General features: G+C 45.0%; 1 protein-coding gene across 1 annotated transcript in view; it reads left to right on the plus strand.

The window, feature by feature from the left end:
- The window catches only part of CSMD2 (CUB and Sushi multiple domains 2), a 588,433-nt gene that overhangs the window by 45,195 nt on the left and 528,077 nt on the right, over positions 1-15,161 (plus strand). The window contains exon 2 of the mRNA XM_070510384.1: positions 14,367-14,583. Within this exon, the coding sequence (XP_070366485.1) occupies positions 14,367-14,583 (217 nt within the window). The remainder of the gene's footprint in view (positions 1-14,366; positions 14,584-15,161) is intronic.

Genomic DNA, 15,161 nt, shown 5'->3' on the forward strand with positions numbered 1-15,161 from the left:
CAGTGCTTGAGAAATGATGGCTGAAATTCCTTCCATCTTGTGCTTGCTGGCATTTGCTTCCTTTGGCAGCCCTGTGCTGGGCTCTCAAGGATGTACTGGTGAAAAGGGCAGACAGTGCTGTCTGCCCTCAGGGAGCTCAGCCTGTTGGGGAGGTGGCTGTGGAGGCAGGGGACAATGTGCCCAGGATCCCCCCTCCCCAGCTCTAATTCCACTGTGGGCTGGATGTGTGGGCTTTTCTATCAAGCTAACCAGCTTTCAAACAGAGCCCTACCAACTGTTTTGGTTTTCTGGGCCTTTAGGGAGTTGGGTCCACGTGAGGTGTGCATTTGTGAATGCACTGGCTGGTTCGTTGTTTATTCATTGATTGAACAAATATTTACTGAGTGTCTACAATGTGCCAGGCCCTGTTTAAGGCATTTAGGGTGCATTAATGAATAAACAGAGACCTTGCTCATGTGAAGTGAATGTTGTAGCAAGAGGAAGCAGACGATAAACAATAAACACATATATAAGTAGATTTCTTAGTGTGCTAGAGAGTGATACATGCTGTGGGAGAAAGTATAGAACAGGTAAGGGAGATTGGAGGTGCCAGGGATGGAGGTGGGGTGTGGGTGTGATTTTATAAAGGATAGATATCACTGAGAAGGGAATGTTGAACAAAGATGTAAAGGAAGAGTTTGCCTTATCTGGGGGAAAGAACTTTGCAAGAAGAGGGATAAGCGAGTGCAAAGGCCCTGAGGCCAGAGTGTGGCCAGCGAGAGGAATAGGAGGGAGGCAAGTGTGGCTTGGGAGGGATGAGCAAGAGGGGAGCTCCATGAGAGTAGAGATCGTGTCTGTCCTGTGCCTGGCAGGTGGTGGAAGTCCAGTGAGTATTGATTGAATGAATGAATCCTTGCTGGCATCTGGGCTCGTCTGAGCTGCGCCAGGTCAGGACTGACTTCATCACTAATTTGCTTGAATGGAGGGGGCTGATTTAACTCTCTTTTTTGATAGGAACAATTTTCAAATCACCAACAGAGCTCATATAAAATTCAAATGTGCAGTTGGGAGCATCAAAACATAAAGCCCTTTCCTTAGCATGGAAAAGGAGCAGCACATCTGTTGAAGAGTAGGAAAAACAAAATGAAATTGCAGATGACCTTTGAATGCCTAACTTAAGGAAAAATCTGTACTGAGCTTTCCCCTAGCTTCTGTGGAAGTCTCCCTGAGTGAGCCATTTGGATTCCCAGCAAAGGTCCAGTCCGAAGCTGCTGGAGGAGTGAGGGGGGTAAGCCATCTACGGAGGAAGAAGAGGCTGCACCCAGCTGCTGATGACCACATGTCACTCCTCCCTCACTCTGGTCCTCAGGATGTCTGATTTTGTGTCTGTCTGTATCTCAAGTCTCCCCACCCCTCATCTTCAGAGAGCTAGTACCCTACCTGTCCTCCTCCTCATTGACTGCTGAGGATTAAATGCCAGGCACATCTCAGGGATACGCTCCTAAGGGTCCACACCCTCTCGCTCATCCCAGGCCTCCTGTGGCAAACCATCTCTACTGTGGCCTCTGGCTCTGTCTGGCCTAAGGCTGGAGGACATTGTCCCAGACACTCAGGACCCTGAGTGGAGTTCCAGTGTTCTCTGCTCCCACGTCCACCAAGTCAGTCCCTTTCCTCAGCTCTCTCCCTCTCCCTCTGCTTCTTCATCTCACCAACTCCCCTTTTCCTTTCTTACCTGGTGCAGAACCCTTGGAGAGCTTGGACCGGCATCCTCAGTGGCCTAGGGTGGGGAGAAACAACAGTCCTGAGGACGGTGATGGTTCAGGACCATGGATAGGGCTCTTTTCGTCCAGGCTGCAACCCCCCCCCCCCGCCCCCCCGCCTTCACCTGAGTCAGCTGACTCAGGGCATCTCTGTGAAGGTTGCCTTCAGAGCCCCATTTTAAGATGGAGGGGCAGGGGCCTTATGTGATTAAGGGACTTGACCATATTCCTTGCTATTAAGTGGCAAAGCAGAGTTAAGAAACTAAGCTTTCTGATTCTTTCAAGTGTACCATGCTGGATTTTTTTCTTTCATTTTTATTAATTTTCAAATATGAGTCACATGAGGGTAAAGGGCTTAAAGTTGCCTGTGTCCCTTAGGGATGAGGCCAGTTCTACTGTGGCTGTGTGTATTAGATAAAACAACAGGCATGAGCTTTTGATGGATAAAGAAAGAAATAAAAAGAAACGAGGAAAAAACAGAGGCACAGAAGACAACTGGATATATTAATCTGTTTACTCAACAAATATTAACTGAGTGTCTATGACATGCCAAACCTGTGCTGGGGATTTCGTAGTGAAGCAGATGTGGTCCTCACCATCATGAGGCACTCGGGGGGATGGGAGAGCAGAGCCTTAAGCTTGGTTTCACATACTTTTGACAACTCACTTGTGTTTCTAAGTTACTGGTTTTTTTCTTCTGGGAAGTCCAATGGATACAGAATTCCCCATGTGGTCTCCCTTCTGATAACACACTGAGCCTCACCGTAGCGGGCTCAGCCCCAGAAAGCAGACAATAGGGCAAAAGCCTAGAAGTTCTAGCTGAGATGATTGACACTTGAGGAAAGAGCTCCTCCAGGAAACATTCTTTGCCTATGCAAGTGCTCTAGAAAGAGGTGTGGCTTATCACAGGCTTATCACATTGGCCAAAATAAGCATCTAGCCCCACCCCTTCACCCCCTAAGCCATCCAGCCATCCATCCATCCATGGAGGAGTGGTTAAGAAGATAGGATTTGGTCCCAGATTGCCTGGGGTTGTATTCTGTTTCCACCCTGTATTAGCTGTCTGACCGTGGGCAGGTTACTTAACCTTCCTGAGCCTCAGTTTCTTTGTCTGTAAAATGGGCACCATAATAGTACCTATCTAATATAGTTGTGAGGCTGGAATGAGTTATAAGACAGCACCTGGCACAGGAAAAATGTTTAATAATCTATTATTATTAGACTAAGCTCCATGAAGGCAGGCGTAGTGTCTGGGACACAGTGGGTGCTCAATACTATTTTTTAAATAAGTAAATGAATGAATCAAGCATTTGCTAAGACCTGAAGTCCTGTATGTCAGTCCCTGAGCTCCACCACTGTCCCCTGAACCAAAGCCACAGCTAAAGTGTCTCCTCAGCTGGGAGAACTCAGTGGTACCTCCCTGTGTTTGCTCTAAAAGACCCAGCTGGGAGCAGGACCAGCCTGGCAGAAGCACCTGTCTCGACATATCTGACCCCTTCCCTTGGTGCTGATCCTCGGATGTAGCACAACCCCGTGAGGGAGAGACTCTGCCATCAGCATTGCAGAGATACCTCTGCTGGTCCAGGATTCCCCGTCAACATAATAAACAACCCCTGGCTGATGTTGGCTCAAAATGATGACAGATGAGCTGCATCTGTATCAGCAGGCAGGGAGAATCATATTTGGTCCACAGAGGTGGCTTCGGTGTTAAGCATGTCCAGGAGAATCGCAGAGCCTGGAGTTAGAATTAGGAAACTGAGTGGCATGGGATTATTCCCACGGAGCAATCGGATGTGGTACAGGGACAGGCGTGCCGCCTCATCCAGTCTGCCAGGCATTGTTTTGTGCCTTAGCTGCACGCATCCCCAGCTTGAGAGGAAGGAGACCCTGTTTTGTCTCCATGTCCCTGAGGCCCAGCAACTGCATTAAGCTCTTTTCAGTCAACCCCAGGCTCTGCCCCTTGCGCTGGGTGCAGAGTGTAAACAGGACCGTCGCTTTGCAAGTGTGTCCCCAGATGGTGCGTGGAACCTTGCAGCCTAGCTGGGGGAGGGGCTTTGCCTTTGCACACATCTGGGTTTGAATCTCAGCTCTTCCCACTGCTACCTGTTTGACCTTGAGCATGTTCTTAAACCTTGAGGAGTTTCAGTTTCTTCACCTGCAGAGTGATAAGGGGTGGGGACGTAACAGCCATATCACAGGGTCATTGCCAATGTTGGGAATATAATTTTAGTGAAGTATGTGGATAAATGTCGGTCCCCTTCTCAGACCTGCACAAAAGCTCCAGTCTTCCTGGGTTTGTTTGTGTGTGCTCTCTGCTCTTCCCCTGGGATCCAACAATGAGGTGTCCTCAAACCACCGGTTGAGTGGATACACAGTAAGATGGGCCATGTCTGTCTGTCACGTGACTCCACTGTCAACTCCTTGAGGGCATGAACAATATTATACAAAATCTACCCCTCCCATCTCCCCACCCCCATACACCTACAGCCTGGAACTAAGCAGTCCTCCCCAGACTTGCTGAATGAAAGATTGAATTTGACTTGGACCCCTGGGGTTCTTATAGAATTCAGGGGGGTCCCTAACTTGGGTGGGGCAAATTGGCATCTTTATTTTCACCAAGCTCCCATTGAAACTTAGGATTTCTGTCAATCATGAATATAGGCCACAAAGTGCAGCCGTATTAGCAGAACCTGTGAATTTGTCACTGCTAAGATCCCAGGTGTTTTCATAGAAGATTACAGTTGTTGCAACTATCTAGAAATAGCATTTATGCTTCTAACGACAGTATTTATCAGGCCCACTGCTAGATCTTGTAAATAATACTTTAGTAAAAGTACCTATATTACCATGTGACACATTTTCAAAATATTTTGAAAACTATATTTCAATATAATTGGTTTCCTTTGTAATTCTATGTATTTTGTTTTATGCATTTAAAAACATCATTTGAGAAAGCTTCATCAGGCTGCCAAATGGGGCCACGCCACAGCAAAGGTGAAGTACCCCAGTTCAGGAGGTCCGTGGATAAGCTTCTTTATTCTGTGAATCCTCTGAAGTGAATGAAAAAGGTGAGAGGTTAGATTTCTATGTATATTGTTCTAGAGAGATTATTTCTAGCTTTCATTAAGAACTTCAAAATAGCTAAGAATTAGACCCATGGTTCCCAAGTAGGAGTGATTTTCCCTCCAAGGGGACATTTGACAGTGTCTGGAGACGTTGTCACAACAGGGAGCTGCTACTGGTATCCAGTGAGTAGAGGCCAAGGATGCTGCTAAGCATCCTATATGCACAGGACAGCCTTCACAACAAAGAACCATCCTGCCCCAAATGCCAGTAGTGCCGATGTTGAGAAACTCCAGACTAGACTATCACACATTAATGGAATTTCTCTGATTCTTAAGGCTTCTAGGGAAAAAAAATCAATGCACAACTTCATTAGAAACACCTGTGATAATTGTCTCATCCCACACTTAATGCACATCTGCAGTGTCTGCCAGGTGTTGGGCACTAGGAAGACAGAGAGGACTCTGGAGGAGCTATGAGTGTGCAATTCAGTAGGATGTATGACCTAGTTGAGTTGCGTGCAAGGTGCAACCATCATGCAAATCTCTCCCGGGCACCTGTTTTCCAGGCACTGTGCTGGGTGCCCGGGATTGGTGTGAATGTGACAGAACACGGCCTCTACTCCATGGCTTCCACACCTCTCAGGGAAGACAGACACTAAACGATGCCATGGCGGGTGCTGCATGCAATGATGGAGATGCGGTGCTCTGAGGACACACAGCATGGTGTGTCCTTGGTGTGTGTTGCGGGGAGGATGATACACCTTTGTGTAGTGGTCGGTCAGGTCTCCTGGGGGTGGTGAAGTTTAAGCTGCGATCTAAAAGATGAATAGGAGTCGGCCAGACCAAAAGATGGGGAAAGGATGCTTCAATCAGAGGGAACAGCAAGTTTGAGGACTCAGAGTGAGCAAGAGTGGGGGACAGTAAGGGAACCAGATGGAGTCTGCTTGAGCTGGAGCATCATTTAAGGGAAAGAGTGGCAAGAAGCCAAGCCTGGGAGAGGAACAGGGCCAGCTCATGGATGGTCTTGTGCACCACGTTTAGGATTTGGGGCTTTATCCAGAGGAAGCGTTGAAGGATTTTAAACAAGAGTGGCAGGGCATTTTTGTGTTCTTGAAAGGCACAGATTGGGAGGCCTAGATTTTGGGAAATGGCTATTGCAGTGAGATTTAGAGAGCGAGAGCGAGAGGGAGAGACAGAATGTAGAGATTAACTGCCCAGGAAACCAGAGGAGGCCCCTTGGATGAGATGCTCTGTGAACTGCATCTGGAACAGTGAAAAGGCTTGCTAGGTCAAGAAGGTGGAGGAAGGGTATTCCAGGCCAAGGGTCAGGCATTGTAAAGGCCTGAAGGGGCCTGGGCTGTTTGTAGATGATGAGCTGTTTGGTGCGACTGAAGCAGGGTGTGCAAGGGGGTGGGGCTAAGATGAAGCTCAATGACAGCATCCCTATGACCATGGCCTCTGGTCCGCTCCTAAAGAGTGGTTGCAGAGGGACAAAGATACGGTTTGACTGTCCCTTCTCCCATCTGTCCAGACAAGGTACCCCTGCCAAAAGTCATGCATAGAGCTGGGCCAGAGTCCGAAGGTAGACTTGGGTACATTCGGCTCTCCAAGTGGCAAGTGAGACGTCTTCAGTGGGCATGCGCGTTATCTGCATGTGCAGCTCTCCTCTGCATTTCCTCCTAGGCCACTTCCATTAATTGCATGGCTTTGACACATCCATATCTCCAGCCCAGAGCGTGCTCCCAAATTTCAGTCTACAGCCCTAATTGCCTTCTGGCCATCTCCATCTGGATGTCCCACTGGCCTCTCCAACTAAATTTGTCCAAAATTGACCTTATCAGTCAATAAATATTTGCAGAATTGAATTGAATTTTCCTGCCAAACTTCTCAACAGAGTTATCTCCTCAAAATTATCATTATTTGTAGACAACATGGTTGTGTACCTAAAACACTCAGGGGAATCAACTGAGAAATCTTTAGAATTAATAAAAGTTCAGAAACCCAGATGGATGCAAGATGAATATATAAAAATCAATGGGGTTTCTGTATATCAGTAATAACCAGCTAGAAAAAAATAATGGGAAAAACGTCATTCACTAGAGCAACAAAAAGTGGATAGAATGTCTGGGATTAACCTTAACAAGTGACTGGGACCTATGTAAAAAGAAGTACAAATCTTTACTGAAAGATTAGCTGGTATTTATTGATAACTTATAGTATGTGGATGCTGTACTGAGCATTTACCAATTTAGCAGATATTATCACATTAATCTGTACAACCATTCTAGAAGTGGGTGCTAATTTTAAAGATGTCAAAACAAAGGTTTTAAGAGTTCACATAAGTTGCCCACGAATATAATGATGTGCTTATGTGGCTTCTCCATTAGTAGACTACCTGAGATTTTATTCATATTTTTATGTCTAGCACCTAGCTCAGTACTTTCCCATAGTACACACTCGATACATATTTTTGGAATAAATGGATGAGTAAAATGAATTAATCTTTTTATAATATTCAGACAACACCTATCAACGTCATTTGTCTGTGTATTTATGGTTTATTCTGGCGGTGGCTTCCTGACTCTGTAAAGAGTTAGTACAAATTGATAAGAAAACTAGTAAGAACTTTTAGAAAATTTAAGTACCTAAAATTTAGACACCTCTGTATTTCAAAGATCATAAAATTAAAACGGCAAAAGAACTGCAAAACATGTATGCAATGCATATGATGCATAGAAGTCATAAATGTGTAAATCAACAAGAAAAAATAAACACCACGATGGAAAATGAGCCAAAGATTTCATCAGATACTTCCTCAAAGGAGGAATTAAAATTAATAGGAAAAGTTGGAAAAAATGTTGAATCTGAGTCATGAAGAAATGCTAAGTAAAACACGATCGCAGTTTTTGCACCTATCCAGTAGGCAAAAACTTCTCAATCAGATAATATGCCATGTTGGCAAAGAGGCCTTGAGATGGGCACTCCTAGACCTGGCTGTTGAGAATGTCATGGGTGCACATTTTCTAGAAAGTATTTGGACGATCCAGAGCCGAAGCCTCAGAAATGTTCACACCCTTTGACCCAGTTCCCTGCACTTTTGGAAGTCTGTCCTAGGGCAGTCATCCAAAAAACAAATGCATCAGCGTCAGCCGGAAGAGTCTAGTTCTCTGAGATTGTTCTTGAGCCTGAAGTGGGTCTTGGCCATGTTTGGGTGCTCCCTCGACTAGAGGCACAGGTGAGAGAAGGCAGATCATCCCAGGGACTGAGGAAGAAATGCAAGGTGCCCTCAGATGCAAGTCCGTAGCAGCATCCCTGTCTACAGGGCAGCCAGCTGGTCACTTGCGGTGAAGAACAGATAGCCTTTTTCTTGGCAGAAATTCAGCATTTCATAGGCACGAAGGGACATTTAGCACTTTGGGCATGGGCTCCCGCTCGATTAGCGTTTCAATCTGGAGTGGCTGCTCTGGGCTGTAACTTTCTCCACTCACGAACATACAGTTGATTTCAGGGAGCCTTCCAAACGAGTCAGCCTTCTAGCCCTATCTAACCGTCTCCGACAGTGCCTGCCACAGAGGTCAGGCAGCCTAATGTGGACAACACCCCCCGACCCCCGAAACCAAAGCTGGATGCGGTCACCGCATAAAGTGAACCTTCATTCTGGGACTCTGGCCATGGAAAAGCATTTTCCACTGCACTGACCGGCATTCTGTCACCAGACCTTGCAAAGAGTTCAACTCTTATTTATAACAGAAAAAAAAATTCAGAAATCATTTAAATGTTTGACAATAGGAGAATGGTTGAGTAAATTCTAGTAAAGTAAATTCTAGTTGAGTAAACCCTGGAATGTTGTGCATCTGTTTAAAATGCTGTTTATGAACAGACTCAATATCTTGGGGGAAAAGCTCATGTTATAATGTTTACTGAATTGTTGCAAAAGAAAACCGAGAAATGACCTGAATGGCCATCAACAGGGAAGTGGTTGAATAAATTGAGATACATGCATACCGTGGAATATGACACATTTAGATAAAAAATAGCTTAGATATGTATCTACTGACCTGGAAGGTGTCCCTCACATGTTTTTAAGTGAGAAAGCAAGTTGCAGAGAAATGAGCTAAACAATGATTTTATTTTGAAAACAAAATCATGAAAATTCTCCTGGAATGTGTCCATTTGTTTGCATGAGAGAGAAGAAGGTTAGAGAGAGACACATATCTGCCTGTCAACTTCGGTAACTTCAGATTGTGTGGAAGGGAGGCAGACTGGAGATCAATTTTTTTAATACATCTTTGTGTTGCATATATTCATATCTATGCATATTACAAGTACACATGGCCTTTTGTAATTTAAGACTGAAGAATAATTTACCGAAAAAAGAGCACACAAAATTATATATCCACAGTGTGATCTCAACGATGTGAAATATGCATAGAAAAATCCAGTAAAAAATTGAAAACCTTAACAGCAGGTGCCTCTGGAAGGAAGGTAAGATTATAGTGTTTCCTCTTTTTTATTCTTGCCTGTATTTTCCAAATATTCTCTGGTGAGCAAATGTATAAATTATTGTTTAAAATGTAATGGCCTCCACCTTCTCTCCAGCCAGTCTTGCTTTACTTGTTACAATCTGGTTTCTGTTCACCTTGCCACCTGCCACCTACCTTTGCTGAAATTCATGTGTCCATTCAGCAAATACTTATTGAATTGTAGGCACTGGGGATACAGCAGGAACCAGGGCAGAGCTCCCACTCTCAGTGTTCTTACTTCCAGAGGGACCATTTAGACATCAAACTGAGTGACCGCATCCAAGACCCTCATCTTGGCCTCTCTGTGGTGCTCAACATATCGACTCACTTCTCCTGTAGGGAGCTGCCCTCTGGTTCTCTTCCCACCTTCTGCCTACCTCCCTACCCCCTACTCTGTCACCTTTCTTGTTCCCGTACACAGAAAGCGTTCCCAGGGGCTCTATTCTGAGCCTCCTTCACTTCTTTCTCCACAGCGGGAGATACTCTTCATGCCCAGATTCTGGATCCGAAACTGCAGACCTGCGCAAGTCTGAGGCGAGGCAGTAGTCTGGAATGCTGGGCATGGTGGTGAATGTTGGTATCAGTGGTCCTCCAGGACGTGAAGGAGGGTAGCCCTTAAGGTGTGGCCCATGTAGGGTCTGCACTCCAGAATCACACTCTGTGCCCCACATAAGCATGGTACTGCCACATGGATGTATTTGCTTATGTCTGTCTATGACCTGGGAACCATGCAGTCACAGGGTCTAACCTAGAGGAATGAATGAATGAATGAATGAACAAATGACATGATACAATGACATCAGATGCAGATTTTAGAGACAAGAGCTCGAGTAGATCTGGTGTCTGTGCCAATGAGGGGAAATTCAAGGAAATGAACTAGTGGGCTGCTTTGAAGGATGTGGAGATAAAGCTTAATTTCATTATTATTGGTTGAATATTTTTCTGGATTCTGGGCCACTTATGTCTTCTTTTTTAAACTAACTTGTTCAAGACCCCATCCAATTTTTCAGTGATAGCACTTGTTGTTTTCCTATTGATTTGTAATAGCTCTTTCTATGTTAAGGGTATAACTTTTCTACCTAATATTTTTGTATGTCTTTTTGATTTGTTTCTGCTTTTGACATATACATACGTTTTTAAAATATCAGTCTTGTAGGATCCTCCACAGCTTTCATGTTCAGAAAATCACAGTCACAGGGCTGGCCCAGTGGCCGAGTGGTTAAGTTCTCACGCTCCGCTGCAGGCGGCCCAGTGTTTCGTTGGTTCGAATCCTGGGCGCGGACATGGCACTGCTCATCAAACCACGCTGAGGGAGCGCCCCACATGCCACAACTAGAAGGACCCACAACCAAGAATATACAACTATGCACCGGGGGGCTTTGGGGAGAAAAAGGAAAAAATAAAATCTTTAAAAAAAAAAAAAGAAAATCACAGTCACATCGTTATTTGCCTATATTTTCTTATTATTTTTGGCTTGATTTTTTAAAAAAATTTCCAACTCTTTACTCCGTCTGGAATTTATTTTAGTATATGCTGTGAGTTGAGGAGATAACTCAGTTCTTTTCCCAAACAGTTAATTAGTTGACCCTGCAAAAATATTTTTCTCTTCTCATTAATTTTTTAGTGTTGTCTTACATGTATTTCAATTTTTGTGTGTAGTAAGGCTCTTCCTGCAGTAGCGTTTCCTCTTCTGCCTGTCTGCTCGTGGACCGTCTCCACACTATTTTCATAAGGATCACTTGGCGATTCTGTTTAGTATTTTGTAGGGTGAGACCATGAAATCTACTACCTTTAAAAAAATAGGCATTATCTGTGACTGTCTATTTTTCCAGTTAAACTTGGGTACCATTTTACTAAATTTAAAATGGATCATCGGGCTTTTGATCAGAATTGCATTAAGCTGATAAATTAACTTTTCAATAACTTTTCAAAAGGTTAATATTCTAAATTAACCTTTCAGTGTTTAGTCTTTCCACTCAAGATTATACTGTCTCTCCAATTATTCCAGGTTTTTTTTATCCTTCTCCAAAAGTTATTTTTGTACAGTGCCTGAACGTTTATTAATTTTATTTCTATTTAGCATATGCATTTTGTAGTTATCATTAAGACCTTTCTCTTTATATTTTTATCTGTCACTGGCATATGGAAATGTTATTGATTTTGTGTATTTATTTTGCGTTTGGCTACTTGAGTGAAATTTCTTATTAGTTCTAATAGCTTTATAATTGATTCTCATGGGTTTTCTTGGCACACTAATACATCATCTGCAAACTATGTTTTTGCTGGTTTCTTTCTCATTTCTTTTGCTTGTGTCACATGGCTTGGCTCTTCCAAGAAGGCGTGAGGTCTCAGAGGAGATTGTCGTATTTCTCTCTCATTCTTGATCTTAATCAGGTGTTTCACCAGAAGTCTGATGTAGGTTATTGTTCTAAAATGGATGCTTCATCATAGTAAGGAATATTCTTTTTCCTAGTCCCAGATGCTTATTTTAATCAGGGTTACATGTCTAATTTTATTAAATGCCCACTTAGCATTTATTCAGAAAACTTAACTTTTTTTCTCCTTTAATGGGATACTTTGTCTTAAGAGATTTCTCAATATTAAAGTCATTTTAGAGATTACCTGTCCTTTGTTAGTTAATCCCTAAAGTGGGCTTTTAAAAAAAGCTAGTGTTGAGTTAATTTATCAGCATCACAGTTAAGACGGTGGATCTGAAGTGGACTGCTTCCGTTTGAATCTTGTCTGTGAGTAACAATATGACTTGAGCCCCGTCTTTAATTTCTCCTTGTCTTAAGTCTTCATCCGTAAAATGGAGATGATATGAGCAGAACGCACCTTATGGGGCTGTTGTGAGGATTAAACAAGTCAATGTATGTAAAGTTCTTAGAAGAGTGTCAAACGAAACCTTAACAAATAGGAGCACTGTGTTGAATTATTGAGAACTTACCATGTGCCTGGTCCCGAGCTTTGGGTGTGGGTTCAAAGATGGGAAAGCTCACAGATGGTCTGTCTTCTGACGGAGCTTACAGCCTGGCAAGAAAACAGATGCTTACGATATAATCACATGGCAGTGTGGAAATTCGCTTCTGTGATAAGCACTACTCAGGAGAGGTTCTGGTGTCATGAGAGCGTGTAATAGGGGGTCTAACCAGTCAAGGAGAGACACTTGACTGAGATCGGGAAAATAAATATTCCAAGAAGGGAGGGAAGAGTGTTCTAGGCAGAGAGAACAACATATGCAAAGGTCCGGTGGCTGTGCAGTAAGAGAGTGGGGCAGGTGCAAAGGGCTGAGAAGGGCAGGGTTTAGCTGCAAAGCTGGCGGACATGAAGCTAAGAGGTCGCTAAGGGCCAGACCATGCAGAGACGCTCATAGACCTTAAGCGATTTTTCCTTATTGAAGAGCAATGAGGAACCTTTGCAGGTTTGATGTAAGTGGGGGAGGGGAAGAGACCTGATCAGATTTCTGTTTTGAAAAGACACCTCCAGCTGCAGTGTGAAGAGTGAGTTGGCGAGGACGAGGGTAAATGTAACTGACCAGTTAGGAGCTTATTACGGCAGTCCAGGGGGAGGTTGGTGTGGGGTAGGGGGAAGTGGAGATAGAGACAGGGCGATAGATTGATCATGGGGTTGTGAAGAGAAGGAAGGTTTCAGGACAGGGTGGGTGGGGGACATCATGACCCTGAGCATCCCACGTTGGGTCTGATCTCAGAGGGGAGGTCTAGCCTGCTCTGTGAAGTTGTGAGTCATCAGCGCACGAGTGCGGAGGTCCTTTAGGCTAGAGAGAGAGGAGGAGAGGCCCAACACTGAGCCTGGAAAGGAGCCAGAGAAAGAGCAGTGGGAGGAAAGGAGAGTGTGGTGGTGTGGGAGAAAACCTGGGCCCACACTTCTTGAAGTGTGGTTCCCAGGCAGGAGCATCATTGCATCACCAGGGAGCCAGTTAGAGGAGCAGGTGCCCTGGCCCCACATGGATGCTGTCGATCAGAACATCAGAATCTACATTTCAGCCAGGTCCCCAGGTGATGAGCAGGCACAGTGTGTGCACTGTGAAGTCTGAGATGCTCTGGTCTGGGGGGAGTGTTTCCAGAAGGAGGGTGTGTGTGAGCAACAGTGTTAGAGGCAACTGAGAGAGTGGTCAGTTAAAATGAAGACTAAAGAGTATCCGCTGGCCCCTCAGTGACCTCAGCAGCCCTGTTTAGGTGGATCAATAAGACCAGAAGGCAGAAGTGACAGGGTTGGAGAGTGAGTGGGAAGTCAGGAAATGGAGGCAGAAAGTATAGACAGATTGTTTTTCTAGAAATTTGGTTGTGAAGGGGAAGAGAGAGACAAGGCTGGAGGGAGATGAGGAGTGGAGTGGGGATTGTTTTCTTAATGAGAGTCTGGACCACATTTGAAATGGGAAGTTTCCAGCGGAGAGGAAATGATTGAACGTATGTAGCATATACAGGAGTGAAATAGATTTCAGGTTCCTGAAGATTAGGGAGGGATGGGATGCAAAGGGCACGTGAAAGGGTTATGTTTAGATCAAAGGAGGGCCAGCTCCTGTATAGGAGAAAGGAAGACTGCTGGTGCAGGCCAGCCCCGTTTGGAGTTGGGAAGACAAGGGAATCCCCACTGATGGCTTTTATTTTCTATGGAGAGCGGGAAGAGAAGACTCCTGGAGAGTCAAGAGGCTGCGGAAAATGGAGAAGGTTTGAAATTGTCCTTCTGGTGTTTAACGTTGTAAAGGAAAAGCCTGAGTTCCACTTGGTCTGGTTGCTTTTTAGTGCAGACTCTCTGAGCCTTAAGTTCCACCTCACAGGTTGTTCTGAGGCTAGAATGCAATGATGCAGGTGCTGTCACCTGGACAGAACACAGCACAAGCTAGCACGAGGTCTGTGTCAGGCACCCGTTTTCCTTCCCTGTGTGCCACACCTGGGTCTGGCCCAGAGGAAGCACTTGGAAAAGTGGGTTAATGATTCTCTAACACGTTGCTCCTCTCTCTCTGGAAGCTTCTCGGAGTTCTTCTGGCTGCACTGAACTGCTCTCTTTCTCTCTCGCAGGCCAGAACTGCACGTTCCAACTGCAGGGTCCCAATGGGACGGTGGAGAGCCCGGGGTTCCCGTACGGCTACCCTAACTATGCCAACTGCACATGGACCATCACCGCGGAGGACCAGCACAGGATCCAGCTCGTGTTCCAGTCCTTCGCCCTGGAAGAGGACTTTGACGTCCTGTCGGTGTTTGACGGCCCGCCCCAGCCAGAGAACCTTCGAACCAGGTACCACCTGCCCTCTTCCCCATAGCCAAGAGCTGGGTCCCTGGGCCAAGCTCGCTGAGAGGAAGGACCCGCTGGGGTGAAAGGTTTATGGTCATCAACAAAGACCTCTGTTTTTATGAGGCCCGCCCTCAACTCCTCTGCTTTCTTTACATTTCCCAATTCCTTTTGCTGCCTAGAAGTACCCAATACACAGAATTGATGAGTAGGACATTAGGGAAGACTAGACAGAAGACATAAAAGAGAAATTCAAGTCTTTCTACTGAAACTGGGTTTGCATGTCTATGTGTGTATGCGTGGGTATCTGTTGGTGTATATTCTTTGCACACACAGAAATATTTGTTTTCTCCCTTTGGACCCAGCAGATATGAGTTGAAAACTAATAGAGATTATATCTTGCATCCTGTACTTGAAAACCATCATGCTTTGTTGGAATTTGCCTTGCATTTGCATGAGCTTGGCTGTGAGTGTAGAATCAGGAATTTGGAGAAGTTCCCACTCACTCACGCCCCACCGCTGTAGATGGGAGAGGAAACTATGGAGAGGGTGAGACTGCTTTTCTGTACCCCTGAGCTGCCTCC

The sequence above is a fragment of the Equus asinus genome, chromosome 5 (assembly GCF_041296235.1).
Source record: "Equus asinus isolate D_3611 breed Donkey chromosome 5, EquAss-T2T_v2, whole genome shotgun sequence".
NCBI classification, from domain to species: Eukaryota; Metazoa; Chordata; class Mammalia; order Perissodactyla; family Equidae; genus Equus; species Equus asinus.